Consider the following 17,574-nt stretch of genomic DNA (forward strand, 5'->3'; position numbering starts at 1 on the left):
TGTATTAAACATAGCAATCCATCATCTTGCAGATGGAAAGCAGGAGCCAGGCCAGTTCAGAGGCAGTGACTACCCGCTGCCTAACAAAGGCCGGAGCCCTGACAGTTCAGTCCCTTCCTAGCTCCTCACTACCACCCCTCCATCTAAGATGAATGAATGTAATCAATGAGGGAGAAAGCCTGCTGAGGACCTCAAATTCAAACATTGTTACATTTAAAGTGCTGCTTTTTTTCCCCCTAATCAGAACTGTTGCTTCAACAATTTTCTCCAAATATTAAAAGATGGGTATTTACGTAAACAAATGAATGAATAAATGAATGGACTGTGTTTTGAAGAAAGCATATCCTTGGAAAATACTGTGTTGGTATACCATTAAGTTTGGAGAGCTAGCTTTGAAACAAAGTTCTGATACCAACTCAGAGGAAGTTAAAAAAAAATCACTAAATTAAGGGCAAGTTTACATTGTGTGAAGCAACTTAATAGTGATGTTCTCTTTGAATGGCCAGGGGATTATTATTTTTAAATAAGCACCAAATAGAAATGAAATGCTATTTGCTAAAGTTCAATTCATTTTGCATACTTGTTTCTAATAGGACATATGAGTCACAAAATAGCCAAAGGGCCAGAAAGAACCCTCAACTGCTAACAGCACATTAACAAAGTATAGAAACGAAAGGCACTTTTCTTTGGATTTCAGCCTTGTCATTTCCAATTTTCTGCTCCTTGGACATGCTTGTATTCAAATTCTGGAACATCTATTCAGCATATCAATCCTAATTAGACAATCTGGGTCTGGAAAGGATGAGAGCTGGGTCATTTGCATAATTTAATCATAAATACTCAGTGATACATATTTCCAAATGCATTTGTACAATTATCTTTTCATCCTTGGGGCAATGGTATTAATATGATTAGGCAATATTTCTGGAAAAAACAGACAAGTATGCACTCTTTTTAACTGCAGCTTAGGGCGATATGAAAAATTAATTAATTTCTGAAGAAAATCAATTTCTCTACGTGACCACATTAGACATTGCTAAACCAAGACTCAGAAACCTCTCTCAATCACTACATTTTATCAGGCCCTTCTAAATTCTGATTAGTATGTGAACAATTCAATAGAAAAACTAGTAATGTATCAAAAGGCATCTTAAATTTTGAAGAGATCTTTCTGTCTAGTTTTCATTTCGGTATACTACCCTGCTTTACTTAAACGCATTGTTATTTAACCAGTCAATGAGAAGCCTGTGCTTTTGGTGTGAACTCATCTTGAGTGATCTTTTATTAATGTACATTAACCAATTTCAAGGACAATAGGATAGGGTTACTTTTGAAATGCTTTTTCAAGAAATGGATTTATATTCACCTAAAATAATCCTAATTCGCACAAGACTGTTTATTATGGAAACAATCAGATAAACTAAGTTGTCCCAAAAAGTACCATTGTTATAAGAAAAACATTATAACACACTTAGCAGAGATATAAGAACCCAGGTGGCTAATCTGATTTTTTAAAAAGAGATTCGGCTTTGTATGTTGATTAGTACAAAAGAAAGAAATCACATTTGTGAGTTTAAATGCACTATTCTTTTCTTTTCAATCAAATGAAAAAGTAGAAATTACTGCATGCAAATATTCAATATTCATTTAATTTGCATAAAGGTGCTTGAACAAATTTTTGATTCTAACAAGCTCATTTTTCATGCGTTTTGTCTTTCATCCTAATCTAGCATCTGTCATTCCTTTTTGAAGTTATTATCGGCCCAATTCCCTCTTGGACATGGTTGCTGGGTGACCGGTATCTTAGCACCCACTTTGACAGGAACAGATGTGAATCTGATCAAGAGATTTCCCAAGAGTACCTGAAATCACAAACAACTTTTGTGAAAAACAAACAGCATCCCTGTCATGGGCCCTTATTTAACCTACTCCCCAAAAGAAAGAGCTAAGAAGTTTACTCTAGATCAAATATACCATTTTTAATTTTATTTCCTAAACTTGGAGCAAAATAAATTTTAAAACATTACATTTTCACACTGTTAAAATTGGGGAAACCAATCTGAATTTCAACAGCTCAAAAACCTGTTTTTTTTCTGTTTGGGGCTAGATGCTTATAGGTAAATTTCATGATAAGCACTGATATTTTCATGCACAATTTCACTAGAGTTTCTACCAAAAAAACAAAAAGATCACTATGAGGATAATTTAGATGATAAAGATATTTAAGAAGATGAAACGTAGTTTGGTGTTGGAAGGCTTTCTACATTAAGTATGACGTAGAATCTTGTACAACATTAAGGATTCCTCTACTCACAGAGAATTATCTAAAATATAAAAGTTCCATCTCTCATCCATTTTATGGCAAACATTTTTAAAGTATTTTTTCTTTTTGCAGTTCATGTGGTGTACCATCAATCATTATTGGAAATGGACCTGCAAAGTGCCACTAGAAGACAAAAAAGGTCACAGAAACTTCATATTATCACCATTACAAAAGTCAGAATAGGTTGCCTCTCCTGAACCAGATTCTTTTTTAGAACAGCATAATGTGGTTGGGTCATGTGATCCACCCCCTTTCCTTCCTTTTGTCAGATTGAGAGAAAGTGAAGAGCAAGAGCCATGTTAAATCATCATCAAACTAGTTGGGTCAAACTTCCAAATGAAATATTTAATCAGATGTTGATATGTTAGGGGCACCTGGGTGGCTCAGTCAGTTGAGCGTCCAACTTAGCCTCGGGTCATGATTTCCCGGTTTGTGAGGTTGAGCCTCGAGTCGGGCTCTGTGCTGACAGCTCAGCACCTGGAGCCTGCTTCAGATTCTGTGTCTCCTCCTCTCTCTGCCCCTCCCCTGCTCATGCTCTGTCTCTCAATAATAAATAAACGTTTAAAAAAATGTTGATATTTTATAAATATGGCATCAAAGTAATCTTAGGGAACATCCAAATAATTGATTTAATTTTCAGCCTCATTCCAGTGTCAAGACAATGCAGAAAAATGTTAGCTTACGGTGAAAGCAAGATATTTTCTTTTGCCACCTAACAGCCAATAAAAAAGAAAAAACAACATATGTTTAAAGCTCTAAATATTTTCTCCTTGATTATTTTGACTTATGATAGTAAGGAAAGTGGTATACTTTCCACTGGAAATTTCAATGTTTTCCTCTACTCTAAGAATCGATTTGTTATAAGCATTGTTACTAGGAATTTTTATGTTTGGTTCTTGTAGGAAAATAACCAATCATCCAAACGGTTTTATTAATGTTAAGTGAAAAAAAAAAGTGAAAAGTCTTTAAAATTATTTTTAATTTTGAATTGGGGAAGGAACATGCTAAGCTTGGTTCCAAAATCCTATCATGAAATTATTTAGTCATCATAATTGTAACAGCAGATATTTGAGTAGGGGTAAAAATGTATGCATGTTGCTTTATCTTTTTTTTTTTTTTTTTTTCCAACGTTTATTTATTTTTGGGACAGAGAGAGACAGAGCATGAACGGGGGAGGGGCAGAGAGAGAGGGAGTCACAGAGTCGGAAACAGGCTCCAGGCTCTGAGCCATCAGCCCAGGGCCCGAGGCGGGGCTCGAACTCACGGACCGCGAGATCGTGACCTGGCTGAAGTCGGACACTTAACCGACTGCGCCACCCAGGCGCCCCATGTTGCTTTATCTTTCATAAAGTGTTGCTGTGTATGTAGGATTGAGAACAAGTCATTCTATATGGAGAATGTTCGGTAGTCTCGTGATGGTCATTTAATACCATCAATTATAAGCAAAGAGACACTATAGCCTTACCCATTTACATTCGTTATCCATTGGTATATGTAGGATACAGCATTTTGATATTACAGAAAATAAGCAAGCTATTACCCACCTATTGTGAACACATGATTAACTTCAGTTTTACAGTGTAGGCCCAACCACATAATGTACATACAACTAAAACAGGAATAGCTTTTATGTATCCAATTTATCATTAACCACCTTCATGTGTTACTATTAGTGGTAAAAGCAGGCTTCAGGAAATCCTTTCATATAGTCCAACAAAAAGTAAAATAAGGAATATAACCTTTTAAAATGCAAGTCTAAGAAAATTAAACTTATCCATTAAAAATCCTTACTCTGAAATGTTATCACAGGGAGCAACTCCCTAAAAAAGTTTCTTCCTCTCCTTGGGCTGACTCTTTAGTGGAGGGAAATCAATAAAAAGTACAAAATAAATGTCCGATTAAATAATTTTGTGTTTAAACTACTTATATCTAGGACGTATATTTAAAACATAGATATTTCGTTTTTAAAAGTAACATCTTACTCCCATGTGAAAACTTGAATATCTGCAAAATTTTGATGACACTTTGGCTTACTGGTGAAGTGTCATTTATGAATGATATTTTTCAAATTTCCTAAAAATACCTGGTTACTAAATTTGGTAGCCAAACAGGTGTTAACAGAAAGAAAAATCAAATTTGACCCAGAAGGCTCCAATATTAAGGTTTGAATTGGGATCAGTTCATTCCTTTCCCATGGGGTAACTTGTATAAATGTAATTCTATGGTTTCATAAAAGCAGGTCAAGTTTCTATCCCTGGGGGTCTTTTGGCAATTTGAAGCATGGAAGCACTGTTGCTGGCTACAAGTTCAAATCTGCATGTACTATCAATGGGGTGAAGAAAAAAAATCAGTGAACAGCAGACATATATTCATCTTGGATTATAATATGCACTTGTCAGAGGGTACTTAGAGGGTAAGAATAAGGGTGTCAGAGCTCATGAGTCATAAAATCTCTTGAAATCATTTTTACTTATAAATATATACGCATACCAGATAATGCAAAAAGTAGTATGAAATATGTTTCTTTTTTGATAACAAAATGCAAAGGTGAACTTTAATGTCATTTTGCATTTACTATGTGCAAGGTTTTTTTTAATTCCACAAGCTTTAGAGGAGGCAGAATTTTTCAAGTAGTCACTGTTTTTTAACCTCTTTTCTACTTCACCAAAAAATGCATGCATTCTTGCACTTTTACCAATGATGTAATGACTTGACAAATGCCATGGAATGATGGGGAAAGTAATTGATTTCATTTAACTGGACCTCTACCAGGTGTTTTGAAAGACAATGACAGTCCACTGCAAGAAGTGGTAATACACATCTTCTTATGTAGACCTGCAGATTAACCCCTTGACCTCATTCCTAACTCATCGCATTGATGGCAAAGCTTTTAGAAGAGCAATCATTTTTTTTTAAGTTATGAAATTGTTTTCCTATCATTTATCCACTGATTGTAAAGGATATGCTTGCTCCAAAGTGCAAGCAGCAATGAAATAAACTAATAAAAGAAATGGAGCAATGACATCAACCACATTAAATGTTATTCCATAATGTACAGATTCTAGTACCTAATAGTTTAATATCTATTTCATACAAATAAGATAATTCTGACAAATATTTTCTGGAGAGAATTAAAAGTACACTTCAGTTATCATAAACATAAAGGTATAGGAAAATTAAGATAAGTTTTTAATCATTGTCTTACTAACAATAGAACATTGTTTATTATAATTACACTTTAAAATATTTAAGTATAAATTATTTCTTTCGCGCTAAAATTAATTCTAAATATATTTTCTATTATCATTCAGTAAAACAGAATTTCTTTTTCAGTGTTATTTTATATTTCACTAAATTGCAGAAGGCAAAATTAAAGTCAAATTTTGGTAAGTTGTTTGTCCTCCGGCCCTATGTGTGTGTGTGTGTGTGTGTGTGCGCGCGCATTTGGGGGGAGGGGGTGAAAGAATACAAACACACATACACTTATATGTAAAAGTTTTCTAATGAAGATATTATAATTATTTAAGCATAAAAACATAGACTACACATAGGCTACGGTTAATATAAACAAAGATATCCACCACCAAGACTTCTAAAATACTGATAAAAATTTTACACCTGTTGCATACACAAGGGCATCTATCTTAGTACAAAATGTGTGACTGGTAACAGGACAATTAAAAGTGTTCTAATTATTCAATTAAATTATTCACTTAAATTATTCACTTAAAATCCAGAGGCCATTGAACTACATATTGCCTAACTCAAGAAACAGTATTATTTTGAAGATATTTTCAATATAAAATAGGAATTAACATTTTAGGATATGTCAGTATATTTTCATAGAGTTGTGATAGGTTCAAAGATTTGTTACACCTTCAGCGATTTGCTTTGTTCATACGTAATATAGGGTTATGAATAATACAACCCATTTACTGTTGCTATTAATAAAATTGCAGAATATAATCAGTTTAAGATTTTAACAAAATACTTTGTATGCTTGATATGTGAATATAATAAAGTATTTCTTGATTAACATATTCTAGAGATTTATTTTCATTATCTTTCCTTAAGAAATGACCAGCATCCCTTAAATTGAATTAGCAAGTATTTACTGAAAATGCTTCTGTGTGTTTCCATAAAATAATTCCCTTTCAACTAGTACTCTTTCTTTCCTGGATATGTCTTGTTTGTCCTTGATGACAAGTATTATTTTTTTTGTGTTGTGACTGGAAAAGCAACCTAATTGATACTATATAAATTCAAAGATAAGTTACACTGTGACTTTTTAATACTTTACCTCTCCATTCATTTATTCTAAGGAAAGGAAAACATTCCTCAGCTCTTCAATGTTACGAACCAAAAGTAACCAATATACTAAATTGCCTATTTCATTATTGTTTTCGTGAAAATCATGCCTGAAAAGCATATTCAATTTTTTTGTCAAACATATATACTACCTTCAAAATCCACTGCAGGATTATTATAAGTCTACTTACATTAAATTACATTTATGTTCTTCAGATCATAGTAGTTTTGACTTCCTGCTAGAAACATGCAATGGATTCCAGGTATTATATTCATCTTATATAATAATATGTTTTAAATGCTTCAGCTAAGCTGTCTTCTTCTTAAATCATTGCTCTCTAAAACTTTTTTAAAAGCAAGTAGCTATTCACTGCATCACTGTGCTGCACAGTATTAGACATTTCAATATACTTATAAGCACAAAAATAGAAGAGCAATTAAATAATGATATAGTGAGTTTTCCAGTTTAGTAAAGTTGTCTTTGACAACTTTCACTCAAGTCACGTACTTTTATACATGTAAAAGAATCCCAGCCTGATATCCTGGACCAGCTCCAAGCTAATTTGAATCAGAAAGCAACAGGGCCACACTTTTAGCAAAATTCAGTCATTGGCCACTTCAATATCCAACTTAGAAAAATCTACAGATGAATTTGTTTAAATGGGTGAATTAGAATCCTCTTAGCATATAAAGTAAGTCCAGGTAAGAATACACCAGAAAGTTAAAATATATTTGGTTCAAGGTCCCTGGTTTTGGATTAAGTAATGATTTGAGTCATTCTCTATATGATTTTACATATCTGTATACCTATAGCTCTAGCTCTATCTATATATGACTACATATACAAAGGGGATGATTATCTGCTATTTTATTCAACTAATTTTAATTCTATCATTACTTTGAAAAACAGTAAAATTTCACTGATTGATTGTCTAATTGACTAATTTATATTGAATGGATAAAAATTCTGTTCATAGTCATTTGCACATTTAAATATCATGAACTATAACACACACACTCTTTACAGATTCTTAGAAGACTTCTCAAAGTAAATAGGTACATCAAAATAAAGTGACCCACGAGTTGATCTAATAATAACAAATTACTGGACCAAACGTAAATATACTAATCTCGGTGTTCTTGTTTTCCAAAGAAATAATTTGGTAAACTAATCTCAGTATCTGAATGAAGTAATTTCTGTATTGTGGCATATACTAAAAAGCACATATCAACAATTAAAAGTTATTTTGAAAGACACTTACTGTAGCAAAAAATTACTTTTGCCTGGAAATACTTCAGACAAATTAAGAAAAGTAAAGGAATTTGAGCACAATGTGGGCTCACAGAGCGTCTGCTATGCCTGAAACACATAAATGTGAAGATCAGGGCCTTTGATATGACACTCAGCTAAGCCCCATTTGGTGAGCTTTTAATTCAGGGTTTTCTTCATTAAAAAATAAATTACTGAACATAATAAATATAATGGAAAAGAGGTCCCCTAATGCAGTCTCAAAGCCTAAAAGTATAAATATAAATGCATTCTTAGCTAAAATTTTTAACCTGTAGAACTTAAACAAGAATACACATGTATGGATAGATATAGATATAGATATAGATATAGATATAGATATAGATATAGATATAACTGACCAATCACAATGTAGTAACTCAGTAGTTAAGAGGATGGCACATGCTGGTACATGGTAAGGTCACTCTATTTTTATATCAATTCAAATATAAAATGATAAAACTTTATTTTAGTTACATATTATTTATATTTAAATACCCAAATAGTTAATATCAACTTTATTTTATATTCCCTGTCATTTTAAAAGTCTATTAACGAGATGATTTTTTTTTCTGGTGAACAATCTGAAAATTAAATTCTTGAAAGATAAAATTCTGGCCAACTTTAACTTTTTTAAAGAAACAAGTGACCAAAACCTTAAAATCAAAATATTGGGTGAAATCTAGAAGACTCACCTGTCCCTATTTAGAAAGCTTACTTCATATAATTTCTTCAAAGATTCAAAGGGAAACAGTTTACAACCTGTGAGAGTTGCATTTCTTAAATTTTGCAATACATGGGTTCTATGTTGCTACTACAGTGCAATTTAAATGATTATTTTACTTGATTAACAAAGGCAATTGTATGAAACAATTTAGTAAAATAACTTGGAAAGAGAAAATAACACTAATTGATAGTCAAAGCACAAATTGTTCCTAAAATAACAACTACTTGGTTGCACATTAAGCTAATTTACAAATGCTACTTACATTCCAAAAACAAAACATCAAATGAGAAACAATAAAGCATATTATGTTTTCGCATGCTGGTGAATCACACATGGTAAATCACCAAAGAGAAGAGTGATTTATGCTCAAATCCAGCCAAGACTTTAATCAATATTGGGTGTCACATCTCAGGAGGTTGGGGGAGGTAGTGAGGCAAAAAGAGAATGGCTAATATTGGTCTCAGTAATTTATACGCAACTTCTGTGAAATGTAGATTAAACAAAAAAGTAACAGCAGATTTGGACTAATCAGAGAAGGTTCACAAAGTCTGTATTAAATGTGACACAAAGAATTTATGTAAGGGAACTATGAAAACAAAAAAGTCTGTTTATTTTATATAATGTTTGCAGCTTCACAAAATAAAATATCCTATGTGCAAATCAAATTAAGTGTCTCAGAGCATTAGCTAATCATCTGTGGAGTTCAGAAAGTAAACCATCTTCATAACTATGTGCACTCTTTACAATAATGACTATGTGTATTACTGGAGACTAACTCAAGAAAAACAACAGGTTGAAAAATATCCAAATAACTCAAGAATTTGCATTACATAATACAATTTGATTGAACAAGGTAAATCCTAGGTTAGAATATTCTTAGATTTTGTTTATGTATTAATTAAACTATAACTTAGTAACAGTTTAAACGTATACAGAAACAAGTGGCAGAACCAAACTTAAAGTTTCATATTTTAGGCCTTAGTCTTCTAATGATGTCATATTATTTAGCAAATGTTATAAAATGAAACATTAGGCTTTATAGGAGCCATTAATCGACTGTAATACAAAAACTTCAAAAGCATAGTCTCTCTTCATTTGAAGTAGTTTTAATCTCTCTGTGCCAAGTATCGTAATTATCTGTTAGAAGTGAATCTGTATTTGTGTTGAAACTTTCTATTACCAATGCAGAAGTGTGTAAGTCCGTGCCATTGAAAAACATGCAGTGGGGGAAATGTTCAATAAATATAGACTGGTTCAGTTTGCCATCTTTATTAAAACTCCTGACAAACAACAGAGCCAAGTGTTGGAGAATATTTTATATTTCTTACAGTAAAACTGCATCCATATATTACTACTGGACAAAAAAAGACTTGAAAAGTCTTTCAATTTGCTGTCTATGGATAGTATTGACTTTTAAGACAAAGGAATACTATTTGTGAATATATCTATATGCATATAAAATGTCTGATAAAACCAACTGGAATCTATTTAAGTTAAAAACCTCCACAATACTAGGGCTACATAAGACCCAAATCACAATCTGGTTTGAAAGATCCTGAAACAAAATCTCCCTCTGGCAATATTCAAAAAATAAACATTTTAGATAACACAATACAGCAGTCACTTTTTATTACCTGAATTCACAGAAAATTGAATCCTAACCCAAATCTACAAACAAGCGACTGACTCATACAAACAGAGGCTTGACCATGTACATAATTACTTTTCTTTTGTTGTTGCTGTTTAGTGGTTACCAGTTAATTAAGTGACCTCTGATGCACCAGCCAAGTTCATGCAACTAATGTTTAGTTTAAAAATAATAATTGGAGGAAGCTGATCAAGGTCAGACTCTGTCCTTTGACAACTTTTAAATATATTTCCTTACATATTCTCTCATTTTTGGACTCTTACTTTTAGCTTTACTATCAAGCAAGTGATAGTCTCTGTTTCATCTCCTTGTGGTAGTGACAGATGGCTTCAACATTTATTCTAGTTTTTATAGATAGCATACTGATGCAATAGCCCCAAGCAAATTAAATCCACTCTAAGGTTTGTCACCAACTTACTGAGCCACTTTGAGCAAGTTTATGAACCTTTTTTCTCTTTGATATCATTTTGGTTTCTCAGATTCCCTGGTATCTAAATGCTATCAAGAGACAGAATTAGATATATGTTCTGTAAAAAGATGAGAGTGCTAAGATTTGATGTTTCTTATACACTATGTATATATTATTTTATATAGTTTGCCTTTTGCACAGTTTGTCTTACCCTCTGCATAAAGTATTCCTTTAGGTCGTCTCTTAAATAGCCAAAGGAGAAAGAAACCAGAATGAAAGAAATCAATATATCTAGGTGAATGAAAAAGGATCTTAATAGAAAAGGCATAAACTGGACTTGAATGGAAAGAGTAATTTTAGTTTTGAAGATCCAAGGTGCAAGTATTGTAGGTATTGCTTTCAAAGTTAAGAAATAAGACAGTAACACTTGTAATTATCATTAAAAATAATAGTGTAATATAATGCAAACAATATGTTTTAGTGACAGGGAGTTCCACGATAAGTTTTCTATTTTTTTTTACAGTTTTGATTTACAAATTGATTTTTTACAGATTTGATTACAGTGCAGAGTTAAGAAAACCTAGGTAAAGATCTCCAATTACACATCTTCTAAGGTTAATGACTGCTGTATTTGCATGTATATAGGTTTGAGTAAGGCTTGTAGATGATGAAAGATCAAAACGCAAGAGTAAACCAACAAACTAACCACGTTTAACTTAAAAATAACCTGAAACTGAGTTTTAGAATAACACGTGTAATTGTAAAATATTAAGACGAGGTGATTGAAACATAATTAGAATATTGATGAAATATTTTTGAAGAGATATAATAGTTCTATTGGATTTAACTTATGTTGGCTGTGAAAGTTTAAACTCCAGAGCTATTGTTAAACTCAGGGAAAAAAAAAACTAATTAAAACATTTTTGTTAGTAACTTTAAGAATATTTTCCAACCGTATAGTGAGGACTTCAATTCCAAACACTAAGCAAAATTTCAGGGGAAAAAAAAATCAAGGGAGTAATTATAAGAGGGGTACCACTACCTGCTTTACATTGATTATAACGTTGCAGTCATTGAAAGAAGTTTTCTCTGGCAATTTTTGTGTGTGTGTGTGTTATGTGTAATGGTCATTAATTATCGAGTACAGTATGTGCTGTAAGAAACACACAAAGAGATTTCAAGAGCAGAATGGTTTGATTACTAAAGAGAAACACAGTAGCTTTTCACCAAATTACTAGATAGGTAGACAATTTCATAACAACCAACTGGCTTCAAATTTCAACTAGCATTCTTTCCAACTGTAACAATTTTCTGCCCTGGTTTGAGTACTTTTAACAATACATTGTTGGCAAATATTTTATCTTCTGGACGTCCTAGGACTCCAATTATCTCGGTAAATGACGTTTAGTGATCAAGATCACCCCTCAATCTTTACTGCCACCTGTCCATCCTCTTGGGCACGCGCGCGCGTACACACATGCACGCGCTCTCAGCAGTCACCCAAAAATAATAGAAATGAAGGTTCAAAACCCAGACACACACTCAAGACCCCATGCAAAGGATGGCAAACAAGGAAAAGAGTTTCTGGCTAGGTCAGAATAGGACATTTGCAAGGTTCGAGTTGGAGTCAGCTTTCGTCTTACAGTCTTCCTGGGGCACTAGCCAGAAGTCTTCCAAGGAAGTAATAGCTAGGGGCTTTTTCACCCCTGTTTCCTTCTGGTCTCGTCCTACCCCTCTTTTCTTCGCAGCTCAGTTGCCCTAGCTCTATGAGGGGACACACCTCCTAAAAGAGTACAACTCTCTTCCTTCTCCCGGTCTTAAACTTATTTGGAGGGTATCGCAGTCCCCGCGCAAATTTTGCGCGCAGTTCCCACGCGCCCGCTTCTGGTATCCAACTTTCCCTACTCTCTTTCACCAGGCATCTCAACTTTTCCCTCTGCCTGGAACGGGGGACCAGGCGGCACTGTGAAAGCGGGTGGAAAGAACATTTCCACCCCGAAACTGACAAGTTACCCCACTCCCGCCCCCTCTCGGTAGATCCTCCCCCAGTGAGCGTTCATTAGCATAAAACCGGTCGGGCCAGGCACCGGGTCCCCCGGCCTCCAGGGTTCGCGCGCTTTGCCACGCTGTGGAAGCCACAGCACGGGGGATTCAGGTCTGCGGAACACCCCAGTGCAAAGCTTGCACCTGCTCATTGCGTGAGCTACTAACCTTCAAAAAATAAAAAAATAAAAGTAAAAAAAGAAAAAAAAAAAGAAAAAGAAACAGAAAAACAATTTGGAGAGAGAGAGAAAGAGAGTGTGCGCTTCAGTCTTCCTTCCCCATCTCTCCAGCTCAGCTTCCAAGAGTCTCAGGCACCCGTCAACTCCCCCTGCAGAAGGAAACCCGCTGGTTCCCTCGCATCTGCCCCGGGGCAAACGTACCCCTTTATCTCCTTTGCACAAGCTCACAGGCGGCCACACGCACACGTGCGCGCACACACAGACCCCTCCCCTCAGCGGGCTTCCCCTCGGGGCTTTGGGACTGAGCTCGCAGAGGGTCCCCCGGGATCGCTCCGGGGCTTCTCGTCCTCGGAGGTCTTTTCCCTCCCGGCCTCGAAGAGGCCCAGGCCCGCAGCTTCCTCGCGGGCCCCTCACCCGGGGCGCGCCTTCCCGCTCCCGAACCCAGCGGGTCGGGGTCACGACCTCTCCCCGCCCCCGGGACGCCGCTCGGGCGCCGCCGACCAGCCCCGCCGGTGCCCCCCCGGCTCGCGGTGGAACCCGGGTCCGAGGGAGCACACACTCTGGCAGCAGTGCTGTGAGGGGTCCCCAGACGCTGGCGCGGCCCAGGAAGGGGGCTGTGGCTCCTGGAAATGCACGGTCCTCCTCCTTCCCGCCCCCTCCGCCCCGAGGCTCGCGGTTCCCGCGTCCCACAGCAGCCAAGCCCCTGCGCCCAGACGAGCAAGGTGGGGACCGGGCGGAAGAGCGAGATCTGGGCAGGGTGAGGGGCCAACTTGTCAGAGGGTCGGGAGCGGCTGGCGAGCCTCGAGGAAAGGGAGGAGAGGGCCGTGCTCTCCAGGGCGCGCGGCTCGCGGGCGCGCGGAGCTGGAGGCGCCAGGAAGGGAGCGAGGGAAGGGTGAGGAGGAGGCGGGAGGAAAGGGACCGCGGGCGGCGGAGGCTACCCCCCGCTCTTTACCTTGCGTTGGTGCAGTCATTGTAGAGGGTCTCGAAGTCCTTCCTGGAGATGAGTTTGCAGCGGTTCACTCCGGGCTGGATGGCGCCCAGTCCCCTCAGGATGCGAACCTGTTCCACATTGCACACCACCGGCGTGATCTCCAGCCGCTTCAGCTTGGTGTAGACCGTGTGCAAGCCCCCCACCAAGTGCTTCAGGAACAGGTCGAAAGCCTGGGGCAGGCAGATCAGCTCGCAGCCCTCCACCGTGAAGGAAGCCACTTTGGCCCCCCTCAGATCCACCATTTTGCACTCATTATTCTGAGGGGTGTTTTCCACTGGGGACGGGGTCGAGTACACGGGTTTCCCGGTGAGGGGGCCGCAGCTGCTGCTGCTACTGCTGCTGCTGCTGCTGCTGCTGCTGCTGCTGCTGCTACTGCTGCTGCTGCTGCTGCTGCTACTACTGCTGCTGCTGCTGCCGGTGCTCGCGTTGATGGGGGTGCTGGAGGCGCCGCCGCCGCCGGCGCTAATGCCGCCGCCGCCGCCGCCGCCGCCGCTGCCGCCGCCGCCGCCGCCGCCGCTCGCGGTCGCCAGGCTGGGGTTGCAGTTGCTGCCGCCGCCGCCGCCGCCTCCGTTGCCCGCGCCGCCGCCGCCGCCGGTGGAGGTGACTGTGGCCGCCGCCGCCGCCGCCGCCGCCGCCGAAGCGATGGGCTCCGGCCGGAACAGAGTTGGCCCTGAGGACGCCGGGGGCCCGATGGACGGAGCCGGAGACGAGGTCGCCGAGGAGGTGGAGGTGGTGGTGCCGGAGGAGGAAGCAGACGTGGAGATCGGGGGTTGAGGGGGGACCAGCTGGGTCGGAGGGATCAAAGCCGCCGGCACTGCCATGGTCACATATAAGGGGAGAGCGAAGAAGGAGAAGCGAGGGGAAAAGTTGCCACACACCCCGGGGAGGGGAAGGGGGAAAAGAGAGGGGGGAGAAGGAGCGAGGGGGTATAACAACAACAACAACAACTCCAGGGGAGAACGAGAAGGAGAAAGGGGGGGAAACAAGGAGGTGAGGGCAAGAAAGCGAGCGCAGGAGGGGCGAGCGCGAGAGGCGCTCTGGAGAGAAACGCACAAAAGTGTCCCGCAAGTCGAAATGCGAGTCCTCTCCGGGGGCTGGGATCGGGGGCTGGTTTGGGAGGGGGGGCGGGGGCGGGGAGGGTCGGCTGTTGTTGTGTGGGTCCCGCTCTAGCACAAAGTTAAGGATGAAGGTGAAAAGGAGGAGGTTTGAAGGACTTGGGTTCTCCCTGGCAAGTACATTGATCAAAGATTGAGAGGGGAATGACAGAGAGAAAATGAGCTGAAAAGTGCAGGCTGCCGGCTGGACGAGTTGTTGTTGTCACACGGTGCAGAGGGGAGGAGCTCCGGAAACTTGAAATACCCTTTGAAGCCGCAAAAACCTCACTCACTAGTATTAACCCAAATTATCCAACCAGGAACTCGGAGCAGAGACTCCGAGAGCGCGAGACGCGGAGGGAAAGCGAGTGAGCGAGAAAAGGAGGGGAGGGGGGGAGGATAAGGAAGAAACTACGCGAGGGACGGAGAGGAAGAGCCGGGGACACAGAAGTGGCGGTCGGGAAAGGAGAGGGAGACGATCTACTTCTCTTCTGCTACTACCGTTAGGTTGCATGTCTAATATTCCATTTCGTCCGCGACGACTCGTAATTTTTTCCCCCCAAAACCTTCTGAGCAATCGCCTGCCAACTTAAAAGAGGAGCCAGAGCGCTCCGAGCTCTCCTTCAAGGATTGAGGATTTATCTGTGCTCGTGTTGGCAATAAGATACAAATGAAAACACATCCCCTTACTTCGTGATTATTAAGAAATTATTTTCAGGGAGCTTCACATGTGAGCAAAGCCTATGTTTGATGCAGCCGATTGTGTTACTCTCTCTGTTAAATTATTTATTAGTGTAAAGAGAGTGAAAATTCCAGGACAGTTGTGGGGGGAAAGGTAGTCTGAAGTCACTTCAGGATAATGGAATCCTCTGTATTTAGTTTCTTATTTCCTGATAGATTATGGAAAGAAAGAAATGCTTGCCATGATGTGGATCTTTCAGAATAACTTCACTCTCACCCCAAAGGAAGGTCAGAAATGCTGCTTTTACCTAGAGACTTTGAAGAAATCAGGCACCCTTGAAGACTGAGAAAGGGGAAAACAAGAAAACACTTTTTTCTTACCTAAAACTCTGTAATTAATTCACCTGTCTTGCATAGAAAACAACTATCCCCACGTCCTTTAAGACCCCAGGCTAATTGCCAGTGTTTTATAGGAATCACACATTATTTTCTTTCATATTTGAGAAGTTTCAGTGTATTTGGGGAAAGTCCTTTTCTCAGTTTGTCAGTGCAAATGTGTTTTGTAAATAATGAGAAGAACAAAACAAGCTCACTAGTTGACTTGTAAAGACAGAAAGGGTGGCTATGCTTAAAAACGTGAGGCTGAGTTTAGAATGACTCTCTTCCTCTTTGCCTTCCTCTCTCCTCTTCTCTTTCTAACTTGTTGCATGGAGGGTTTTTTCTTTTTCAAGGATTTTTGACCAACCTATGATCTGAACATAGGTCAAGTTTGTTCTCTGTTTATATCTCTAGGAATCTCAAGTAATTAGGCTTTAAACCTGTCTGTACAGGTTTATTAACTTCACAAGACAGAAACAATGCTGAAGCATTGGGTAGAGTTAAAAAATAAACTATTAGCATCAGGTTCCCAGGGTTGGGAAATTTCATAATGAAATTCTGCCATTTTGGTGCTGAAATGATGATCACATTTCTCTTTGTCATTTTAATTTTTTAAACTTTTTGAAATTTAGTGTCAAAAGGCACAGGAAACATCTACAGAGAAATATGGCACCATTGACTAAGTTTATGCTAAACTTTTTGGGGCACAGCAGTTATATCAAGAGGCTTTCCTGGGTCATAAGAATTCAGAAAATTGATTGTTGCTAAAAAGTAGATAGACTTCTGCAAAGATAGCTGGAGTTTACACAGTTGTTTGGCCTAATTAGCCAATGCATTTTAATATATTCAGAAATAATTTATATTACTTTTTCACTCCTCCCATCAATCCTCAAAAATAGGGATTCGATAATATGTCACATACATCAAAACACCACGTTAAGTGTTGACACATGTTTTGGAAAATAGTACCTTTTTTAAAAATGCCAAATTACTATGTTAATGAGTGGGGGAAAAGAAGATGATATTGAGCCCTGAAAAACTAATTTTATTTTGGAATTGCATGCACAACTTTAATAAAGTCTGATATAGCTAAAAACGCTAAACTATAGTTTCCTCATTTTAACTTCTAGATCCAGAAATGGGAAAAAATCAGAATTAAGTGCTGAGAATCTGCCCTTACCATTCTCATTTCTCACATTTCCTTAAACTGCCACTCACCCAGTACCTGCCATGTTCGGAAGCCACAGGCAGGAAGTAATAATAGCTGACCAAGCCATAATCCCACCCAGCTTTGAAGCAAACTCCAAATTTTCTGCAGGGAATCCTGCGCCTCCCAGCACGTGCTCCGTTCAGAGGTAGGGCTTGGGGCCTTTACCCCCACCTGAATGGGAGCTCCCCCCCACCCCCCAACCTCAGGTCTCTAAACCGTTTCTGAGAACTACCACATGCCCCTTTGATCAAACAATAGGATTAGAAGAAGCATCTAATGCAAATTAAATATGTAG

General features: G+C 38.8%; 1 protein-coding gene across 1 annotated transcript in view; it reads right to left on the reverse strand.

The window, feature by feature from the left end:
* The window catches only part of DACH1 (dachshund family transcription factor 1), a 440,456-nt gene extending 425,237 nt beyond the window's left edge, over positions 1–15,219 (reverse strand). The window contains 1 exon segment of the mRNA XM_030311912.1: positions 13,878–15,219. Coding sequence (XP_030167772.1) covers positions 13,878–14,737 — 860 coding nt within the window. The 5' untranslated portion in view covers positions 14,738–15,219.
* Positions 15,220–17,574: the final 2,355 nt, after the last annotated feature.

Source organism: Lynx canadensis, chromosome A1, assembly GCF_007474595.2.
Source record: "Lynx canadensis isolate LIC74 chromosome A1, mLynCan4.pri.v2, whole genome shotgun sequence".
In the NCBI taxonomy this organism is placed as follows: Eukaryota; Metazoa; Chordata; class Mammalia; order Carnivora; family Felidae; genus Lynx; species Lynx canadensis.